Raw genomic sequence first — 23,772 nt, forward strand, 5'->3', positions numbered from 1 at the left:
CCCAGCTAAGATCAGCCCAGCCTATATTGCTAGCCCATGAAGAAAAATATATATATATATCATTAAACTGCATATGTATATAAAGTTTATATAGAATAAATATATAAATATATGTCATTGAAATATATATAAATACACACATATGTGTGTATACACACACATGCACACATATATGTCATTAAACTTTCAGTTGGTATGTTATACTTCAAAAGGTATGGGAACCAGATAGAAAGAATTAAACACTTGAATAGTTATTCTACTTTCCCCTATAAACCATATTAGGTAGTCAAACATCTAGTTGATGAGGTAATGTTCTTCCTTACACTAAATATTCAACTAACAAATGAAGAGGAAAACAATACAGTTAAATGACATTGACTATTTTCAAACAAAATTATGACTTTGGAAAAAAGTCACTGAAGAATTCTTTAATATGGGATTAGGTTGAAGTAACTGGAACCAACAAATATTACTAAAAATGGAACACCTAAGCATTGTTTTTAGAGTGCTGAATATGAAACACAAAGAAAAACCTAGGGAAGGTATGGCCAAATTGCTACTCTAAAATTTAGTTAGAACTCTAGTGCTCAATTCCATTTGCAAAAATTATGGGGATAAACAAATCAAAATATGTGAATGAGGAAGAAAACAAACAAATACAGAGAATTGTACTCAAAAGGGACCCAGAGTATACAATTGGATGTTACCTGGGTACCTTGCTTGAATCTTCACTCAAACCAACAAGTCATAAGAAGAATTTTTAGGACAAGATGGGAAACTTGGTTAAGAATAGAATATTCTATACCTGGAAAGTTATTATTGAGTTTGCTACCTATAATAAAGGTATGATGGTTTGCATTCAAAATTTTTAGAGAGTAGCTTAATTCAGGCAAAACAATGCCATGTCTAAGAAATGACAGGTGACAACCTTGATAATAGTTGAATTTGTATATATAAATGAAAACAAATTGTATTAGTCTCCCTATTTTGGAATATGTATGGAAGTATAATTCCACAACAAGCATTAAGTATCAATCAAGTTATTTTATTCTTCATAACTTTCCTTACATCTTTTTCTAACTAGAATCACAGAATTTAAGTGATTTCTAAAATAATCAATGTGGAAGCTGGGCATAGTGGCACATGCTTGTACCCATGGGCAGAGGCAGTGAGATGCCGAGTTAAAGGCCACCTTGGGCTACATAGCCACACCTTGTCTCAAAAGAAACAAAAAAAGAAAAGTGTTCAATTTGTATGAACGTAAGTTTTCCTTTGGTGGAAAAATGTTTCTTGCTTTTTTTAAGTTACCCTATTTTTTTATCTTGGAATAAGAAATACTTACTGGTTGATCAATATTTTCTTTGATGACAGATGATGTGCATATGCCAGCAAAATTTGCTGATGTTATTTCCTTATCCAGGGCAGTGCTCTGAAAAGCCATAAAGGCCTTCATGTTTTCCTTGTAATACCACTTTTGATTGGCAGCTCCGTTGTTATATGGTTTATATTTCTGGAAACAGAAAGAGATAAGTATATAATCAAATAGATAGGTAATTTTATGAGATAGTAATAGTAGTCCAGAGTTTTCAAAAGTTCAGAAAATATGAATAATCATTCATAATTATACTATCATAATTATACTATGTAATCACTAGTGTTGATATTTGGACGATTATGTAATTTACACTCACAGTTGATTTATAAAAGCAAAATCACAAAGTAGACACAAGTTGGTAACTTTTTTTTCACTTAGCAATGTTGTTATGAATCTTGTTCTAAAGATTTTCTATCATTTCATCTTAGAGATATTTGTTTTTATAATAGCTAATAATTCAACATGCAAGTTATTTCTTAAAATTTCCCTGTAATAGAACTAAAAAAATTACCTTCTTCCAAAACAAAACTGCAAAGAACCAATAGCCCCCTCATCAAGTGGGCTAAAGACTTACAAAGAGACTTCTCTGATGAGGAAATGAGAATGGCCAATAGACATATGAAAAAATGCTCTACATCACTGGCCATAAAGGAAATGCAAATCAAAACAACATTGAGATTCCATCTCACCCCAGCAAGAATGTCATATATCAAGAAAACTAATAATAACAATTGTTGGAGGGGATGTGGCCAAAAGGGAACCCTACTTCATTGTTGGTGGGAATGTAAACTGGTTCAGCCACTCTGGCAAGCAGTATGGAGATTCCTCAGAAGGCTCAATATAGAACTCCCCTATGACCCAGCGGCCCCACTGTTGGGTATCTATCCAAAAGCCCACAAACAAAATCACAGTAATGCCACCAGCACAACAATGTTCATCGCAGCACAATTTGTCATAGCGAGAAGCTGGAACCAACCCAGATGCCCCTCCATAGATGAATGGATCAGGAAAATGTGGTACATTTACACAATGGAATTTTATGCCTCTATCAGAAAGAATGATATTGTTCCATTTGTAAGGAAATGGAAGGACTTGGAAATAGTTATACTAAGTGAAGTGAGCCAGACCCAAAGAAACATGGACTCTATGGCCTCTCTTATTGGGAATAATTAGTACAGGTTTAGCCAAGCCATAGCAGAGCATCACAAGGCCCAATAGCTATACCCTTATGAACATATAAGATGATGCTAAGTTAAATGAACTCCATGTTATGGAAACAATTGTTATATCACAGTTGTAACTACTTTCAACGTCCTATGTGTATGTGTAGTTTCTATTATTGATGATGTTTTGTATCACCTTCCTATGGTTGTACCTACACTATCTCTGTAATCTTATCTGAGTATATTGGAAGCCGTGTTTACTGGTATTGGAAGTAGGAAATTCAAAGGGAATACCAAATTTGAGAGACACAGGGTAAAAAAAGAGAAATAACTACAAAAGCAATACTTGCAAAACTGTTTGGTGTAAGTGAACTGAACACCTGGGGGGGGGGAGAGGGAAAGGGGGGAGGGAGGGGGGCATGAGGGACAAGGCAACAAACAGTACAAGAAATGTATCCAATGCCCAACGTATGATACTGTAACCTCTCTGTACGTCACTTTGATAATAAAAATTTGAGAAAAAATAAATTTCCCTGTAATAAGTAAAATATAATAGTGAAACTATCTGTATAAGCCTATGATAATTTCTTAGGACAAATATCTAAAAGTAGAGTTATTGACAAAATATGACTATTTCCAATGATGATGTTACAGCAGAATCTTGCCAGTACAGTGGCAAAGCCTCACACGCCAGTTCTAGCTTTTTCCTGGTTAATTGGAGATAGGTGTTGAAGATTTGTCTACACGGGCTAGATTTAAACTTCAGTCCTCTCATCTGAGCCTTTGGTTAGGTAGGATTACAGGTTTGTGCCATTAACAAATGGTTAAAGAGAATATTGTACTTTATGTCGCCACCAATTGCATATTATCTACTCTTTTACATTTTTGGACAGCACATTTTCCTGAATGCTTACTAAATTAAAAAATAGTACATTGTTGATGTTTTAATTTTAAAATAATTATTTTCATATTGTAAATAAAACCATTATAAAATAAATAGTCATACAGTGAAGGTTTTATCCTAACATTTCCAAGCTTAGTATTTTAATTTAAATTATTCTTATGATATTCAAAGAGGTTTGTTTTTTCTAAGAACATTCAGTTAAGAGAAACAGAATATTTATTCTAATTAGAAAAGTTGGCTCAAGTATGGCTAAAGAATTTTAGCAGACCTTTAATTAACAGATAAATTCTAACTAAATAAATCATGACATCTCAGGGTACTTTCTAATTTATAACACCTACTTTGCCAGGTAAACAATTAGAAGCAAAGAAGAAAATAAATGAGTCCAAAGAACTGACCTAACAGATCAGACAAAAGAGCCTCGCTCAGAGATCTGTAACCAGAGTTTTCATTTCCAAGGAACAAGTAAAGGTGTGGTAGCATTAAATTAACATGCAGCATTTTTATCATTTTATATTAACTTTATGTTCTCACAACTGCTTTGAGAAGTAAAAAAAATGAAACAATTACCAAAAAATCGTGAAAGGTAATCCAAACTATCTTGAGATTAAATTTAGTCCTTGCAAAATGAGAACCTCAGGAAAAGACATTTTATTAAAAACTGATTAAGGAATTGCTTGTTTATTTTTGCAATTTTATGTTATGTTAAATATTTTTATTGTCTTTCGGTATTTGTACAAAGAAATTGCCATTTTACAAAGCAGTATATGAATTCAGTGCAACCTGATCAATGTCTCTCCTTTCAGCATTCTTACCCATCTCTCCCAATCTGCCCCTCCCCTCACTTCCCTTAATTTTGTAGGATATACACTGAATTCTTTTTTTTTTTTTTTTTTTTTTTTTTTTTTGCCAGTCGTGGGCCTTGGACTCAGGGCCTGAGCACTGTCCCTGGCTTCTTCCCGCTCAAGGCTAGCACTCTGCCACTTGAGCCACAGCGCCGCTTCTGGCCGTTTTCTGTATATGTGGTGCTGGGGAATCGAACCTAGGGCCTCGTGTATCCGAGGCAGGCACTCTTGCCACTAGGCTATATCCCCAGCCATACACTGAATTCTTGATTGCAATTTTATAAAACTGATTAAGGCAACACTTTTGTGTGGGGGTGAGATTTTATCACACTGTGGTCTGTTCTGAAGAGGTACCTGGTAGAACAGTATGCAATGTTATGTATATGTGTCTCCTAGCATCATTTTTTAGCCCTTATTTATCACAAAAACAGAAGATTTAATTAAGCTCTGGTATTTGTCCAGATTGCTATGTCCCACTTTTGGATTCAGGGCCTGCAAAACAAGTTGCTTCAGTGCTATTAAAAACATGAATTACACAAATGTTTTTTGGAAACAATTATTCTGTTCAACAACAAGATAGAAGATGCTCTTCAGGGTATAGAAAGTAAAATTCAGGGCAGAAATTCTCCTCAACTTTCTGATGTCTTATCCAGAAAAGAAAATATATTTATGAGTGATTTTGTTATGAGGATGACAGATGAATATGAAAAAAGGACTTCTTAGGGTTTTGTCCCAAACTAAATGCAGCCAGAGTTCTCTGAAGTCTCTCAAAAAAAAATTTGCGACTATAAGAATTTGAAAAACTGTATTAAAAGTATGCTACAAAGTGGTTGCTTTGTAGAACTAATAATGTGGATGTATGTCCTCCAAAAATAGGGATGTTCCTCATCAGGTTCTCTCCCTTCAGTTTCCAGGTATGGAGGTGGGGGCTGGGGGGGGTGGGAATTGCTGATGTTTTCCATGATCAAATTTGAGTACATATAAAAGCCATTCACTTGACTGTAAGATTGTAAAGTCATGAATTCTGCCTGGACAATTTCTCGTATGTATGTTGGGCTTGGTTTCAGTAACTAGCACAGAGCTTGACTTGCAGCAAGCCTATAATCACCATCTGTTGGATTAAGCTAAATTGAGAGATGCAGCAACATGCTCCATTTGAATTCTAGGCAGCCTGTTATAAATATTTTAACAATGACATTCAAGATAGTGTTCTATGACAGCTATTTTTTGGCTCCACAACAAGGAGGCATGGAGCTTTCCTCTGATTTAATTAAAGAGCTATGATCACTCACTTGCAATACACATCTTACCTGAACAACAACTGGATAGCCGTTGGCTTCATTCTGAGCCTTGGTCATAGAAACTGCCAGCACCAGGTCTGGGTTACTCACCAGGTGAAAGGTCCTTGTGAAAACAGGAGGCATTCCATTACAAACTAGCAGGACCGGATTTAATCTCCTTCTGCGCCACTTCCCAGTTTGCAGCCTCTCCACTATGGACATGCTCTGTGATGTGAATATGACTCTTACACGGCCCTCACAATAAGCAGAATATCAAGCTTTCTCAACGAGTGCTGGAAGAGCACGGCAAGACGGGGCTCTCCTGACCTTTCTAGTTTCTGCTTGCAATCCTCAGGAATGAACGCAGCCAGGGAAAGCCCTGCTCCAACCAGGTGCCCGGATGTGCAATCTCTGGGCCTCTCACAGTTCCCCACTGCCTGGTTAGTCACTGCTCACTGACATGTGACATGGACATCATGCACTTCTGGTTTGTTGCTATACTGGTTCCTCCATTCCCTTTTCATGGTAGCATGCCCATATGTGTCAGAAGGTTGCTTCCTGCTTGCCCAACAACCACCAGCTCCTAAAACACTACCTTACATAACCTCCTGCAGAAGAATAATTGAATTCTGGTCCCCTCCAACAAGCCATTCACAGGACACAAGGAAAAAGCTTGATGTTCTGCTAGCTCCTTAGGGCAAAGAGTCCCGGTGAGGAGGAGGAGACCAGTAAGTGTTCCTGACCATCCCTGTGGCTCCCTAGGAAAAAGCAAGTCCTCCCCTGCCCACATTGCCCCCACAGTTTCTGCCTGCCCAAGAGTATACTGTCTCTCTCAACACAGAGATTCACAAGACTCGGACATGATGGATATATAGGAAATCCAATGAAAATCATAGCTCTTCCTCAGGAAGAAAAATTGTGTACAAATGCACAAGCAAATTTAAAATGCCTTTTACTTTTATCTGAATATCTCAGTATTACCCAACTAATCAGGAATTCTGTTTCTTGCTTCTTTAAAAAAACATAATACTTAAGTCATTATCATTTCCAACAAAAGTCATACTTTCATAATATTATCAGAGAGCTAGACTGTTTTAGATTTCTCTTGACTGTCTCAAAAACAACTTTTGATGGTAGTTGGTTCAAAACTGTATCCAAGGTGAGAGACATTCTCTTAAGTTCATGTATTTCCTAAAGTAAGAATTTGTTTTTACTGTTTGATTAAGAGCCATGTTAGCTGGTTGTGTTTTATAAAAGCTAAGGAAGTAGAGAAGACCGGGGGTGGGTAGAGGGACTTACAGGGACTGAGTTTATGGGAAAAATGTTTAATTGGAAGTGTTTTAAATGTATTATTTCAAATCAGAACAATACATTAGATGAGCATATCATCTTGTACCTAATGGCCAGGTAAAACTTTGAACTAGATCTAATAGCAGATTAATTGTATGTAGAATCTTTTAATCTCCTCTCTCTCTCTCTCTCTCTCTCTCTCTCTCTCTCTCTCTCTTTCTCTCTAAATCAAACAGAAAAACCCCAAACACTCAACTATCTCCCTTGTTGATAAAGATATTTTAGGCTCTTATTCGCCTTTTGACATATTAATCTTCAAATGCAGTGGGTTCACCTGCTGTCTTCTTTGTGTATCCAATGTTGATGATTATCGTCAGATTTCTTCACCATCAAAACCACCTCCTTGCCTGAATGGAGGTCAGGACCCTGTACTCCCAAGACTAACTGAGGCACAGCATGGCTTATGATTTGTCCATCTCTATATTCAAACTGCTGATGGTTGGCTTTCTGCAATGTACTACTCCTTGAAGAATGTCTGAGACAAAGAAAAGTCTGTTAGTGGAAGAAAACATGGCCTGCACACTCGGGGCCCTGGGGTAGTAAATTCTACCCTCTGGGCCACAGCACTGGAACAGTAGCAAGGCTGTTAATGTCTGATAGTTTATATAAAGCTCAGAATTATGAGTTTACTTTGTAACAGAAATAAGGGTGTTTAAGAAATTATTTACAAAATTCATCCCAAAAATAAAAAAGTTAGAATGAAGAAGCATTTAAAGGAGAAAAAATGAAATGCAAAAACAAGTAGGAAGGGCATATAGAGTAAAAACACAAATGAAAGTGTTGAGCTCAAACTATAATTGTTTGTTCTATCTGTTTATATCTACAACATACCTAGGAAATAGGATACCACTCTCTTCTAGCAATAATGAAGTATCATAACAGAAAGTAATGTCAAAATAATAAGTTATTTCTTAATGATCTTAATGCATTAAGAAAACCTGTTAAGTATGTTAAATGTTACAATGCCTTGCCAATTAACGTAATCTATAGAACTATGAATCCCCTACTATGTGCATCAACTAATGCTAGCTGCAAAAAGTGCCAAGATGGTTTAACATAAGCCAAGAAACACTACAATGTTAAGCAAATGACTAAGATTTTGGAATAATGTTTAATACTATGTAGTACTGTCAAGATTCCTCTCACTGTTTTAGAATTTGGCCACAAAAGAATAAAATTAGAAAAAGAAAACGTGTATTTCACTATTTTCTTAAGAACATTAAGGCATAGTACATGCTTCTTTATAAATTCACACACATAGACTTTCAACAAATATGTCAGCTTTAGGGCAGGGCTTAGTGGTAGAGTGCTTGTCTAGCATGCATGGAGCCCTAGGTTGGATTCCTCAGCATCACATACACAGAAAAAGCCAGAAGTGGCGCTATGGATCAAGTGGTAGAGTGCTAGCCTTGAGCAAAAATAAGCCAGGGATAGTGCTCAGGCTCTGAGTCCAAGCCCCAGGACTGGTAAAAACAAAACAAAACAACAACAACAAATATGTCAGTTTTATATATTATGTTCTCCAGAGGTATATGCGGATGAGAATACCACTAAGTAAAAGGATGGGCAAGGGTCAAGGGGAGAGAGGTAGACAAATGAAGAGGAGAAGAGAGGAAAATGCATTTTAAAAAATTCTATGTATATCCTACAAAATTAAGAAGAGGGAAGGAACGAGTGGGTAGGGAGGGATGAGTGAGAATATTGAAAGGGGTAACACTGATCAAGAAGCACTGTATTCCTAAACTGCTTTCTTAAATGACACCTCTTTTGTATAGCTACTTAAAAATAACTTTAAAAATTTAAAAAGATGATGAACAAGAAAGCAAAAAATTATATTGCACTGCACAAAATGAGCTAAAGGGAAATGAACCTTTTCATCAATACTTGCAAATACTTTTACTGAAAACCTAAGACAAAAATGTATACATGTGTGTAAATAGTAGCTAACAGTAATGGAAACACCTAAGGAATCTGAGACCAGAAAGAATCCTTTGTAACTTTTTACCTGTCTCCCTTTTGTGGTTTTACTTTTTTGGAGAGCTCTTCTTCCATTTTCTTCTGAAGACTGTCTTCCTCCTTAGCATCACAGGAAGGGTCCTGCCAGGCATACATGAGCAGCCGGTGACAAGCTGCCATTCGAAGATGAGCTCTTGCATGTGCATCTCTATGGAGCCAGAAGTGAATACAAGTCTAAGAACATTTTCTGGGATACAGTCTGATCAGAGCTCATAGAAGGCTGGTGGATCTATAAATTGTATTTTCAAAGAAATGCCTAACTTTAGAAATCTGTATCTGACTAATACATAATTTAAATCTTTTAATAGAAGGCTACACACAAAATCCCTCAGGCCTATAATCAATGGCATTCATATTTGTTATAATGAATTAGATAAACAAGGCTATGTATTATATTTCAAAAGTTATAAAGATCACTTGGTAGTCCGAGAAACCATAATAAACATCTGAAAAGACTCCTTCTACCTCATAAGTAGGTCATAATTCAATCTGGAAAATGTAGCCAAGATGACTTGTTTCCATAAAGTTTACTTGATATTAAATCAAATTAACCTTTCCCCCTCAGCATAAGAATCTAGAGAGTCAAATAGCATCTTCACATACCCTCCAGCTTTTAAGAGACAATAATATACTACAGCATTACAACAAATAGTCACAAGTGGAATAATTGAGCTAGACTTCTGGGTTCTCATTACACAAAAGACCCAGAGGAGTAAGCACCATACTGATGCGTGCATAGTAATCTATATAGGCCATTGTTTAGAGCACATTGGCTTTGAGTGAGACCTTGACATAATATGAAAAATGGGATAAATGCATAAGCAGTTCAGTAAGAGTATTTCAGCACTCTAAATATGCATACATGTGAATAAAGTTCTCTGGGACACACTGTGATCCTTAAGGTGTTGGTGATCATATTATGCAACTGCAGGCATTATCAAATTATAAAAATCTTCAGGGATAAGTCCTATGTTAGCAGGGTTGATTGCATACTTCCCTAATGTTAACAGCAGTGTTGCATACAGCCATGAAACCGGAGGTAAGCACTGCTTCGTTCAGCTATTGCAGAAAGAGCAGCTTTTCCTATTAAAATCTTCCTAACAGTTGAAAAGCAAGACTGCCACCTTGTGTCCCAAATGAGAAACACAGCATTCCCACCAACTTTTGAGGAAAAGAGGAAAAGTGTCATTCTTGGTTTTGACAAAGTTGGCAAGGTGCAGACAAGCCTTTTTGCTTATATCCAGGGTTTCCCTTTTCTTACTTATCAGCTCCTAAGCTCTCTGTCAACTGAACTCTCATCGAGTCAATTTCAGAACATTTAACAATCCACTTTGATTTATTCATTAACTAATTTGCTCATGGAAATCATCATCCATCTGAAAGCTATTCATTCCTTTAACATTATTTATTGAGCAATTATTATATGTCAAGCACAGAGTTCTATATGTTGTGCATAGAGTGATGAATAAAATAACTGCTTTAGGTTTCACAGAGTTTATGTGCTAGTGGGAAAAGACAGAAAATAGACAAATAAATCAATAAATAAGCAAGCAAGTGCCATATGTTCAATAAAGCAAACTATTACAATAAAAACTCACTGGAATGAGACCTGATGTCAAGCAGATAGCTAAAACACAGTACAATGAAACGGATAAATGTTCTGTGTCATTAACTATATAAATATTAGAGTTGGATGCCTTTGGAGCAGTGATCTCCTTATTACTGGAAGCATTCTACAAGAGTCTGGAGTGAGAGAGCAGGCCAAGAATGCTTAGGAGAGATGGGCCTCATGCTTCTGAGGCAATCACTACCACCAAGACTCTTGACTTTGGTAAGATCATTGATTCTGAATAACAAAGATTTTTGCTCTCAAAAAATGTTTCTTCTTTTTCTTGCTTTTTATTTATTTTTTCTCTGCATGCAGACTAATAATTCAAGGGCCAGATGATATACTTCACAGAACAAAAAGTGATATTAGGAAAAGCTGTGGCTAATTACCTAACTATTGTAGGAGTTATGACATAGGAAGAATTATTCCTTGAAAAATGCCTTCAGGTACCATTGGTGGTATTAAGGCATAGGATCAAGTAACTACTCAACAAAGCTAGGAAATATGTTTACTAAAAAAAAGTTAATAATCTTCTAATTGAAGATACTGTGTGTGTGTGTGTGTGTGTGTGTTTGTGTGTGTGTGTGTGTGTGTACCAGTTCCACGGCTTGGATGGATACTATCCCTGAGATTTTTCTGCTCAAAACTAGTGCTCTACCATTTGGGCCGCACTTCTAGTTCTGGTTTTTTGGGTGGTTAATTGGAAATAAGACAGTCATGGACTTTTCTGACTTCAAACTGCAATCCTCAGATCTCAGCCTCCTGAACAGCTAGAATTACAAACATAAGAAAGGTATTTTTTTAAGTTTGTAACCACACTAATTTTTACAGTTATTTCAATGGTAACTAACCAGGTATTTTTGTTTGTATAATATGGAAAGACATTCACTCATTATTCCATTTACTTACAGCCATTAGTCTACTCATAAAGGAGTACATGTAACATAGTTCTTGTGCAGATAAGTGGGTAGGATGAGAGGAAAAGGGATTAGAGGAGCATGGCTCAGTATAATCTTTGCTGAAATTGATTTCAGTGAAGAGTTATTGATTTGATGGAGTATATGGAGCAAGAAAAATTACTTTGAGTTGAAAGAAATTAGTATGAAGTTCAGAGCCTTACAAGAGGACATAAATGGAATGTCCCACTTTCAGGCTAAAGCTTGTTGCTAAGCTAGATAGTGGAGCTCATGATTTGGAAAGCCAAGTACGAAGGGGAAGTGGACATGAGGTACAAATGAGAGTCAATGACAGACAATGATGCGGGGTAGAATCCCAGACTTGTTTTCTGTCTGCAAATGATGGACATAGAAGACTCTATAAACAGAAAGTGGTTCAGTGATAGAGCACTTGCCTAACCTGTGGGGCTCTGGGCTCTATCCATAGCATTGTCTCCTACAAAAAAAAAAAAAGGCTATGGATCAGAAAGATAACTGTTCACTGATGGAACTTAGAGGTGGCTTGGGAGGAGGATATTATACACACAGAGATGAATCAGAAAACAATTTCAATGAGTCAGAATGATAAGTATGCATTAATGTGCATCTGTCTTGGACTATTGTTAGGGTAGAAGCTGAATTGTTCTTGATGTCAATGTTTACTATCAAAAAGAATTCCTGAAATGGCTACAAAGGGAGATTCTAGTTTCTTTAAAAATAATAAAAATGTTACTGAAAGTAGCTCATTGTGATGGTTGAAGCTACAAGCCTATCCACATGTCAGAAACTAATTAGATTCTATTCTGCTCCTGACATCATTTTCAGAAACAGGGCACAAGTTTCCTGCATAGACTTTGCACGGTTATCAGGTTCATAATGAGCAGAGTTCAAAAAGCATCCTGGAAGCTTTTCTGACCAGCCTGATTACTTACAGAATTTCCCCGGAAGCATGTTCTGTTGTTAAATCATCACTTTGCATTTGTTTTCCCTCTGGTTGTTCAAGTTGCTTCTCTTCTCCAAAAGTTGCTCTAAGTTTATGCACAGCAAGCTTGCTTCCAGACACAATGTCACTTTGGACTTCTAAAACAAGAGCTGAGCAGAAATAGACAAATTGCAAGGACATATTATTAGTTGTGATGGTAGAGCTTTGGGAATTTAAAAACATATGCTAAAATACAAGCACAATTTCCAGCCATTTGATCTATTTGTCGGCTTACTCTTTAAAGCAAGAAGATGGAATTCATTTAATTCAATGCTTGTAGAGTCTTTTCTCTCAAGATATTCTTAGTAGAAAGTACTAAAAATAGGTCTTTCCAAAGATAAGTTAATTATTCCATATTCTAACTATTCAAATGGTTACATTATTTACATATATGTCTCTAGATCATTCTATGAGATTCAAATTCATAAGAGAAAGTCTCTGTATTTTGAAAGGGACAAGTAAAACTTTACTATAGAATGTTCACCACCCTATAGTAATGCTTTAAGATATATTAATGGGGTAATGTTTTAAAATATATTACTTTTTAATTTTCTTTACTCTATATAAGGTAAGGAACAGAAGTACATAGAAATTAGAGAAGCTACATGAAGAAAGCAAAAGTCTAAAGACAGTTTTAGGACAAACATCATACCACAACAAAGCAATATGATACAGTGATGATGTGTGAGTCTTCCTAAAGCCATTGGCTCTGTCTTAGAAAATCAAGGGTTGCCTTCACTAGTGACTTAGAGAAAAGCCTCTATTTCTGGTCCAAAGGGCATTTGAGCAACAAGACAAAACCAGAAAAACAAACACAGGTAATCCTCCTTCTCAGTACTGGTATCATTGTCAGTGTCGCAGTTGCCCAAGAAAATGGTCACCTTGTTCAGAACACAGCAACAGAGTCACCTCCTGAGCTGTGCATTCCAATCTGAGACCCAGCCACACAACCCTGAATCTGGTATCTGGGTGATCCAATGATGACCAGATTCATTGAGAGACTTGCTGGGGAACTTTCCAGAAGAGCTACCAGAAGAGAGAGGTACCTCTGTAAAGAATACAGAGATGAACGGGGAGTGATTTCAGCCACTAGAGCCCAAGGAAGCCCAAGAAAATCGATAACCCAAACCTTCCCTTTCTCCTTAGACCAGTGTTTACGTTTGGCTGCCTATATTATGGAAACATAATTTCAGTGCTCACCTTCTTCCTTGCGTGAAGAGCAGAAGGCTTGAATTTTAGAAATGTCAGATGCTAAGTTCCTGAGGAAGATTTGCTTCCTTTGCTGAGCAATGGCAAGGTCAGGGTTGATCCACCGTTCTCCACACGAGACATATACCTATCAAACAGAGGAGTCTTTGATCCTGGATACAACAAGTCACAGCAATGTTATTTGTAACAGCCAAAGCTGGGAATCATCACAATCAAGTCCCTATGGTATCATGGAATACTTACCAGTAAGAAAAAGGAACCAAGTTTTGATGAAGGAGTTGGGAACATGGCCTAGTGGTTGAGTGCTTGCCTCATAAACATGAAGCCCTGGGTTCACTTCCTCAGCACCACATATATAGAAAAGGCGAGAAGTGGTGCTGTGGCTCAAGTGGCAGAGTGCTAGCCATGAACAAAAAGAAGCCAGGGATAGTGCTCAGGGCCTGAGTTCAAGCCCCAGGACTGGCAAAAAAAAAAAAAAAAGTATTGATGAAGGCATCAAATATCATGAATTTCAAGGATTTTGTTCTGAGTTAAAAGAAGTTTGTACTCTCTGCAATCCCAGTGAATGTATAATTCATCAAGAAGCTGAAGTGTATACACGTAAGGCACTGGGATGATTAGAAGTATGGTTGTGAATGAAAATGGGGCCAGGGTAATTCTATGTTTGCTAGAAGTTAGCCTGTCACCTTCTGAGCAACCAGCACGAAGTCTGAAATGTAGACAGTTGCATGATTTGACAGTCCATTAGCAAACAAGAAACCTGCTGTTCAAGAAAAGGAAATAGTAAAGCAAGTTTGTAATGTGGTGGTTAGTGAGAGTGGGTGGAAAAATAGAAAAGAGAATGGTGAATAAATATAGTCATAGTATTTAATGCACAGGTGAAAAAGGAAGTGGAAAACTTGATGAAACTGGTAAAGATGGGGAAGAGTGAGGACAGGGAAGGGAGTGATGGGATGGCTGATCTGATCAAGATGCTCTGTACAGGGGCTGGGAATATGGCCTAGTGGCAATAGTGCTTGCCTCGTATACATGAGGCCCTGGGTTTGATTCCTCAGCATCACGTATACAGAAAATGGCCAGAAGGGGCGCTGTGGCTCAAGTGGCAGAGTGCTAGCCTTGAGCAAAAAGAAGCCAGGGACAGTGCTCAGGCCCTGAGTTCACGGCCTAGGACTGGCAAAAAAAAAAGATGCTCTGTACACATTAATTGTAACCCCCTTGTACAACCATTTGCAGGTGAAAAAAAAATCATTAAAAATAAAGCCTTAAAAATTTTTCAAGAAGGAGGGGAAAGGAAGTAAAGAAAAAAGGAAGAATTGAAATGCAGGTTAACAAACAGTGACTATAGCCCAAGTTTTGACTGCTGCTTTTTTATAAATAAAGTTTTATTGGCACATAGTCATGTCCATTCATTTACATGTGGCCCATAACTGATTTCATGTTGCAGTAATAGAACTAGTGTTTCAATAGAGATGGTATGGTTCACAAACGTAAGTCATTTACCATCTCTTTACCAAAAGAAAATTGTATGACCCCTCTGGCATGTTTCTAGAGGATGTGACTACAGATGAGATTTTTTCCTTTCAAATTTCTAATCAATATTTCCTAGCCAGAGCAATAAGGTAGCCATAAAGGGGATCCATATAGGACAAGATGAAGTTAAGCTCTCTCTCTTTGCAGATGACACGATCCTGTATCTAAAGAACCCCATGGACTCTACTCCCAAGTTACTTGAGCGGATCCAAAGCTTTGGCAAAGTAGCAGGATATAAAATAAATCCTCAAAAATCAATGGCTTTTATATATGCCAACAACCCAAAGAGTGAGGCTGAAATCAGGAAAGCAACTCCTTTTTCAACAGCCTCTCAAAACATAAAATACTTAGGAATAACCTTAACCAAAGAAGCAAAAGATCTCTATGATGAGAACTTTAAAAACCTGAAAAAGGAAATTAAGGCAGAATTTAGGAAATGGAAAAGCCTCCCATACTCCTGGATTGGGAAGATTAACATTGTCAAAATGGCAATATTGCCAAAGACTATCTACAAATTCAATGTATTACCTATCAATATCCCAACACATTCTTTAAAGAAATAGAGGAAGCAATCCAGAAATTCATATGGAACAAAAAAAGATCCCGAATGGCAAAAACAATCCTAAGTAGAAAGGACAGTGCTGGAAGAATTTCAATATCAAACTTCAAGCTGTATTGCAAAGCTATAGTAATAAAAACAGCTTAGTACTGGCACAAGAACAGGCCTGAGGACCAATGGAACAGAACTGAAGACCCAGAAATGAACCCACAGAACTATGCCTACTTAATCTTTGATAAAGGAGCTAAAAAAAATAGGATTGAAGAAAGACAGCCTCTTCAACAAATAGTGTTGGCAAAACTGGTTCAGCACCTGTAAAAAACTAAAACTAGATCATTATATATCACCCTGCACCAAAATCTATTCCAAATGGATCACAGACCTCAAAGTAAAATCAGATACCCTAAAAACACTACAAGAAGGAATAGAAGAAACACTTGGGCTCCTTGGCACAGGGCCAAACTTCCTTAATAAAGGCCCAGAAATACAACAAATCAAAGAAATGTTGGTTAAATGGGACTGCATCAAACTGCAGAGCTTCTACACTGCAAAGGACATAGCTTGCAAGATAAACAGAAAGCCCACAGATTGGGAGATCTTTACCTGCCACACAATGGACAGAGGCCTCATATCTAAAATATATGTTGAACTCAAAAAATTAAATTCCTCCAAAACAAACCCTCAAAGAACCAACTGTCTCCTCAACAAATGGGCTAGAGACCTAAAAAGAGACTTCTCTGAAGAGGAAATGAGAATAGCCAAGAGACACATGAAAATGTGCTCTACATCACTGGCCATAAAAGAAATGCAAATGAAAACAGTACTGAGATTCCACCTCATTCCAGTAAGAATGTCCATTATCAGGAAAACTAATAATAACAAATGCTGGAGGGGATGTGGCCAAAAGGGAACCCTACTACACTGTTGGTGGGAGTGTAAACTTATTCAACCACCCTGGAAAGCAATATGGAGATTCCTCAGAGGGCTAAACATAGAGCTCCTTTACAATCCAGGAGCCCCACTTTGGGGCATCTACCCAAAAGATTACAAGCTAGACCACATTAAAGCCACCAGAAAACCTATGTTCATCGCAGCACAATTTGTCATTGCTAGAATATGGAACCAACCCAGATGCCCTTCAGTAGATGACTGGATCAGGAAAATGTGGTACATATACACAATGGAATTCTATGCCTCTATCAGAAAGAATGATACTGCCCCATTCATAAGGAAATGGAAGGACTTGGAAAAAAAATCATATTGAGTGAAGTGAGCCAGGCCAAAAGAAACATGGACTCTATGGTTTCCCTCAGTACATGTTTAGGTTAGTCATAACAGAAGATCACAATAGCCCAATAGCTATGCCTATATGAACACAAGATACTAAGTGAAATGACTGGAAACAAGTGGTATATCATTGTTGTAATTATTTTCAACATGCCATGTGAAACAGTATCCTTTTTATTTACTTTTTTTTTCTCCTACCCTTTTTTTCTTTGCTTTTTTCCCCTCATATTCCCTTCCCGTTTTACCCCTGCTGTCATTGTATCTGATCTTAGAATCCTGGATACTGTATATACGTGTATTAGAACTAGGGAAGGGAAAGGGAATACCAAAATAGAGATAAAAAGGATAAAAAGACAAACCATTTCAAAAGCAATACTTACAAAACCATTTGATACACACAACTGTACAACTCATGGAGAGAGAGGGAAAGGGGGAGTGGGAGGGGGGAAATGAGGGAAGAGGTAACAAGTTGGATAAGAATTGTATTCACTGCCTTACATATGAAACTGTAACCCCTCTGTACTTCACGTTGGCAATAAAGGAAAAACATTACCTTGGCCCATTTTAATCTACAACCATACTTCATCACCCCAGTGCCTTACATCTGAACTTACCTTTAAATAATGTTTCTTTTGTTACTGTATGTTTTAATAAAATTTACCTTAAATTGAGTCTGAAAAGCACAAGTGAATGATCATGGTAGCAAATACCAAAAATATTCAGAGCAAACAACTTGGCAGTGACGATATAGGATCCATAATAAATAAGGTTGTCAGCCTTCAAACACAGCCTCTCCACCTGCATGCTGCCTCTGATATTGGTCACTGTTACCTGGACTCAGGACGCTCAAGTGATCTTTATACTCAAAGCCTAAATTCTGGTATTATGAGGGGAGTTTTGTTCTCTGTTCAGCAAATGACATGCATCAGTCAAGGAAAGTGGTTTCTCTGCAAACTGATGCCACAACTTCTATATATTGAGAAAAGAATGAGATGCTAAAGCCCTTCGATTTCCCAACTTTCTTTAACCACCCAAGTAGTAGTTGAAAGCTGAGGCAGGAGGATTGAAACTTCAAGACCAGCTTGGTGAGGCCTTGTCGCAAAAACAAACAAACAAACAAACAAAAAACAAAAAAAAACAGACAAAAATGACAGTATATAAGAAGTTAGGCAAAAATTTTCCTGGAAAAAAAAGTAGAATTGTTATTTAGTAAAAAAAAAAAAAATCCTTAAAGCAACTATATTTTGTAGACCTTAAAAAGAGGAAAGGATCCTGCTTTACTAAATTTTTAAAAATGATTAGATAATAAGTCTTCTTCAGAGGCAGAGGCAGAGATTACAAGTGGTGACTAATTTGGCCTTGTCCAGTTGTTGCTTTTTTTTTGAATGGAGTAATGAAAGCATCCATCTTAAAGTGTCCTAAGGAAAATCACATGAGCAAACCCCCTCTAAAGCATAAAGTATACAAGTATACTTCCCTCTGTAGTGGGCAGGCCTGAGTCTTAGATCTCAGCAACACTAGATCTTAATGTTGTGTTTGGATGGTTGCTGAGTTTGGCTAATTCTGAGAGAAAATAAGAATAAGCACCCAGCCAAAGTCTTATATTTAAGTACTTTTTTTTCCTTGGGTTGTAGTTATACATTAACATGAAATTTACATGATTACCAGTTCATCTCTTTGCAACTCTTTAAGGGCAAAGATTTCCTTCCCCTTTTCATTAAACAATCTACGAGCTGCAGAAGGCAAGTTTAAGGCTTCCGTGCACCTGTAGTGAGACACAAAAACTGATGTCAGGTTAAGGAGCTTTGTAGTAGCGGAGAGAATAGTAAAAGAAATTAAACCTTGGATCATTAATGACAACTTTTTTTTTCTGGAGCCATCAGATCGTTTTGAGTACCAGTGTGATATTTAGGGACTCTTTGTCCTGACACTCAGAGAAATCATGTAGCCTCTCTAAGCCAACATTACTTACCTCCCAAGTTGTTAGGAGTGAGAATTTAAGTGTTAAAAAATGCCTGGCACCATACCAAGCTTGCCCAGTAGACAGGCAGACATTGTGATTGACTTTTCATTTTCCATGTGCCCATATCTTTCTATTTCTATTCTGTCCGTTCCTGTACTTCTACTAAGGCATCTTCCTTAGCTTTTTCTGTTGAAGCTTTGTGTTTGTATTTTGTTTTATTTACTTGGCAGTATTGGGTTTCGAGTCCAGGGTTTCGCACTTGCTAAGCAGATTCTCTACCTCTTGATTCACACCCACGTGCTTTTTCCCCACTAAAATCACATCAGTCACCAAGTAACATTTCATCTTCCACCACTAGAAGGGATTCCCTCTGGCCGCTCAGCTATATAATTATCTTTAGCCTGGTTAAACTCTGAACATTGATTTTCTCCCTCCCAAACCTGAACTGGGCAAACCCTGTGGATATTGAGGGGGAAGACAGTTTCTCTCTTCCCGGCAGGGTCACCCATCTAATCAATGGTAGAGACAGGCCACCAAGTGACTGGATGTTTTCATTGGCACCTGGCTAGTGTGCTTTAAGAACAAAGAAAACAATGTGTTTCTCCTAAGAAAACTTTTTTAAGGAACCCAACCTTTGGGATGGGTTTTAAAGAATGCATGGGGTTCATGGAGAAGTGCTAGAGGTGAATGTATGGATAGCAGACCGCTCAGATGAAGCAGATAAAAAGGAGCAATTTGAAAGCACTGGAGATTTCAGACTAATGAACCTGGCTTCTAGCTCTGGAAGAATGGGAGGCTATTGAAGGCATTAGAATGGATGGGTGGTGTGTTATTAGATCTGCGTTTTAGAAAGCTGACAAAGAGGCTGGAGGTAGCAGAGGCTGAACCTTCTACAGCCAGTCTGGGACAGAGGTAATAAAGCAGAATGTGAAATAACAGAGTTACTGTAGAGAGTGCACTTTAAGAGAGGCCTGTTGTGATTGCCCAGCCTATGGAAGAAGAAGTAGAAGATCCTTGCTAAATGTGTTTGAGGTTACAAGACGCTGTCTATATTGAGTGAATTAGAGGTGATTTTATGCTCATCAACAAGAGTCAGAGGCATGAAGATCTTTCCTTTTCCTTTTGTCACGAATGATATGTGAACTCAGGATGTTGTGCTTGCTAGTCAAGTTCTCTACCACTTGAATCATACCCTTAGCCCTTTTCTTGTTTCATTGTTTTTGTGATAGGGCCTCACATTTTTGCCTAGACTGGCCTAGAATTGTGATCCTTCTGATCTCAACTTCCCAAAGTAACTGTAATTAGAAGTGGAAGCCACTTCTGACATTACCCTGGAAAGGATGGCCAAGGCATGGATCAGGCAGTTAGGAAGTCTGCTATCAGAGGCAAAAACCTAGAGATGAGATTCTCTGATTCTCATCATTGGGATGGGGTGACCACATGGACTGCTTAAATCTGTAGAGAGCCCAGGAAAATGGAGTATCAGCAGGAGCTGGATCCCCAGGGCTGTATTTCAACACCACCCAGACATTCATGTGAGAACAGGGCATCTAGACAAGACAGAGCTGCATCTTTAACACCCACAATCAACCAAATACAAACCCAAGAAAGATACTGTGAAATTACAAAATGTACTTTTAAAATGATATTCACTTATATTTACAGGGTTAATAGTCGAGAAAACTAGAGGGAACTTGCTAAACATTGGATTTTAGTGGAAAAATGTTTAATTAGCATTAGTTGCAAAAAGTCATAAAATTTACATATATCATGGATTAAACCTTTAGAATATTAACAGCTTTTTTCATGTGTCAGTACAAATACATTGTGTGTTATCCATTATATATAATCATTCAGGCATACAAATAAAAAATACCTTTGTATTTAGGATGTGAAATATTTACCTCTCCAAAAGATGGTGAAATTCAATCTGGTTTATTTCTACTTCTGAGTCTTTATTAACCCAGACTTTTTGTTTCCTTTTGGTGTTTCTGAAATAAATGAACCAGGATTTGATTACATTAGCATACTTTGTCAATTATCTTTCAACATGTTTCAATATGTGAAAAATTATAAGATTTTAATTTATGATGATTTTCCTAAAGTAATCTGCCTTTCTTAAGACAATAGGATTTCACATTGACTCCATGGTTTCCTTCATTTGTAATAAGTATATGTTTAGGATATCCCTAGAAGAGGATCACAATAGCTCAAGGGCTATGTACATATGATCATATAAGATGATGCCAAGAGAAATGAACTCTAAGATATGGAAACAAGAGGTTTTTCATTGTTGTTGCTGTTTTTAATGTACTATGCAGGATTATTCGTTTTTTTTTCTTTCATTTTTTTCCCCTGTAGTTTATCCCCTCTTGTCACTGTATTTGAATTTGGTGCCCTGGGTGTTGTATATATGTTTATCTGAATGAGAGAAGGGAAGGAGAAGAAAAACAAATGGTGAGACAAAGGACAAAGTGTGAACTAGTGTAACAGCAATACTCACAGTATGTTGGAAATTAACTGAAATGTCCAACTTGGAGGGAAAGGGGGAGGGAAAGTGGGAATAAAATGAAGGAGGGGGTAATAGGTTTGACAAGACATGTGCTCACTACCTTATCTAACTGTAACCCCGCTGTACATCACTTTGACAATAAAATTAAAATTTTTAAAAAGAAAATAGAATTTCAAGAGCTAACAATTAAATGTTAAACTTTTTGTTACATTTTAATTATGATATTATGGGAACATACTGAGTAATTTATATAAAATCATATATTTATGGTATCTGAATCCTGTTTCAATACTGTTGAGTACTCTGAGTTGTAAATTTATCAATTCTGAAAAGAAATTCAGAGATGACATTATTTTATCTGTAATGTTTTACTCACACAATAGTTTTATTATTAATTCAAACTGAAACTTTTTTTTTGCCAGTCCTAGGCCTTGAACTCAGGGCCTGGGCCCTGTCCCTGAGCTTCTTTCACTCAAGTCTAGCACTCTACCACTTGAGCTACAGCACCACTTCTGGCTTTTTCTGTGTATGTAGTACTGAGGAATTGAACCCAGGGCTTCATGCATGCAAGGCAAGCATTCTACCACTAAGCCACATTCCCAGCCCAAATTGAAACATTTTTAAAACAGAAAAATAATAATAACCATGAGAAGGATACTTAACTGAAATACTCATTTATTCACATTTTCAAATTAGAAATCAGGGGTCTTTAATTCGCAGACAGTACATATGCAGGCAAATAACATGTTCCTGGTTGGTTCTCCATCTCCTGAATGGCGACGTAAACTAGCATAATGGTTGGTTGCAAAGAGTAGGGCCCAGACAACTGGAGCAATGAAGCACACAAAAGCTACAACTAACTTGGAGAAAAGGAATGTGAAGTTCAGGGTAACACCAAGATCTAAAGTTATTCTCAAAGGACTTTTCTGATCAAGATGGGAAGTAAGGGGTGGTTGAAAGTGAGATAAGGCAGAATTGTTAAGAAACAGAGCCAGAGAATTATACAGAATTAAGTCATAAGGGGCTTTAAAAGCTACATGAAGGATCTTGACTGGTTCCAATGATCATAAATTACTACTAATGAAAATATAGAGAAATTATTAAAAATATGAGGTTTACTAGAGTCATTTCTAACAATACTCTAAAATATCACTTCTGAGATTTTCCATATGCAGCTTATACTTTACAAAGATGAAATTTGTTATGTCATGAAAGTTATGCTTCAATTTATATGGATTTGACAGCTACAATTAGGATTAATTGGCAATATTTTGTCCTTCACTAAAGGTAATAATCAACTAATAGTAAACAGTGCTATTTAAGTATCCTCTGGCTTGTAGGAGGAGGAATAAATGATGGTAACAAACCCTCCACTGCTTACAGTGAATTAGTAAATAACTGAAGGGCTAAAAATAGAATTCAAGAAAGGGGGGGATAAGGGAGGAGTTAACACATTGTACAAGAAATGTACCCCAGTGCCTTACATATGAAACTGTAACCCCTCTATATATCACTTTGACAATAAATAAGTAATTATTCAAAACAGTAGAATTCAATAGAACTTAATAAAATCTACTTCTGAAAGTTACTAGATCTATTCAAAGCAGCCTAAGAGAGATTCTGCCTTGCCCAGTTCTGGGATCCCATTCACTTTGATGACAATATGATCAGTCCCTTCCGCAGGGAGGAAACACAGCCACCCTGCGGTTGACAATCAAGTCTTCCTGTTTAAAGCTTCTGTTTCTAGTATTTGCATTTTGCTGGGTAAGGAGGGGAAGAATGCTACAGATGGTCCTGCACAATATTTTCTATGATAACTAATACAGTTATACTGTCAAGTATAGGCCAGTGTATTTTAATTATTTGGGAATAATTACTCATGTGGAAAACAAAGTAGCTCTCTGATCTCAAAATACTTGATCCGTCAGGACAAATTGTTCCATGAGCACAGCATACTGAGGATGCTTAAATTTGCCAACCTCTCAAACAACGATTGAATTCCTTGACTGCACCAGGCATTTTCAAAAACAAATGTGATAAAATATTTTCTGAAATAACTTTGAACTTACTGACATTGAATAAGAAAGCAAAATGTAGAAAGAGACCCAAATGATGTGTTGACTTTGGGTGTTTAGAAAAAAGTCATGCATGCTTTAGAAGCACTGCCCTCACATTTTATATCCAGTAGAAAGAGCTAATTATGAAATGTATGCGTCACAGATTTCAATTTCAGGCTTGACTTTACTTTGAAGA

General features: G+C 37.1%; 1 protein-coding gene across 1 annotated transcript in view; it reads right to left on the reverse strand.

Annotated features, from left to right (window-relative positions):
• LOC125362745 (doublecortin domain-containing protein 1-like) overlaps positions 1-23,772 on the reverse strand; it is a 57,075-nt gene that overhangs the window by 23,772 nt on the left and 9,531 nt on the right. Inside the window, exons 4-11 of the mRNA XM_048361670.1 lie at positions 20,912-20,998; positions 18,710-18,809; positions 13,660-13,795; positions 12,410-12,569; positions 8,923-9,081; positions 7,192-7,392; positions 5,598-5,691; positions 1,343-1,510 (exon numbers count right to left, since the gene is read on the reverse strand). Coding sequence (XP_048217627.1) covers positions 1,343-1,510; positions 5,598-5,691; positions 7,192-7,392; positions 8,923-9,081; positions 12,410-12,569; positions 13,660-13,795; positions 18,710-18,809; positions 20,912-20,998 — 1,105 coding nt within the window. The remainder of the gene's footprint in view (positions 1-1,342; positions 1,511-5,597; positions 5,692-7,191; positions 7,393-8,922; positions 9,082-12,409; positions 12,570-13,659; positions 13,796-18,709; positions 18,810-20,911; positions 20,999-23,772) is intronic.

This window comes from Perognathus longimembris, chromosome 13 (assembly GCF_023159225.1).
Source record: "Perognathus longimembris pacificus isolate PPM17 chromosome 13, ASM2315922v1, whole genome shotgun sequence".
Lineage (NCBI taxonomy): Eukaryota > Metazoa > Chordata > Mammalia > Rodentia > Heteromyidae > Perognathus > Perognathus longimembris.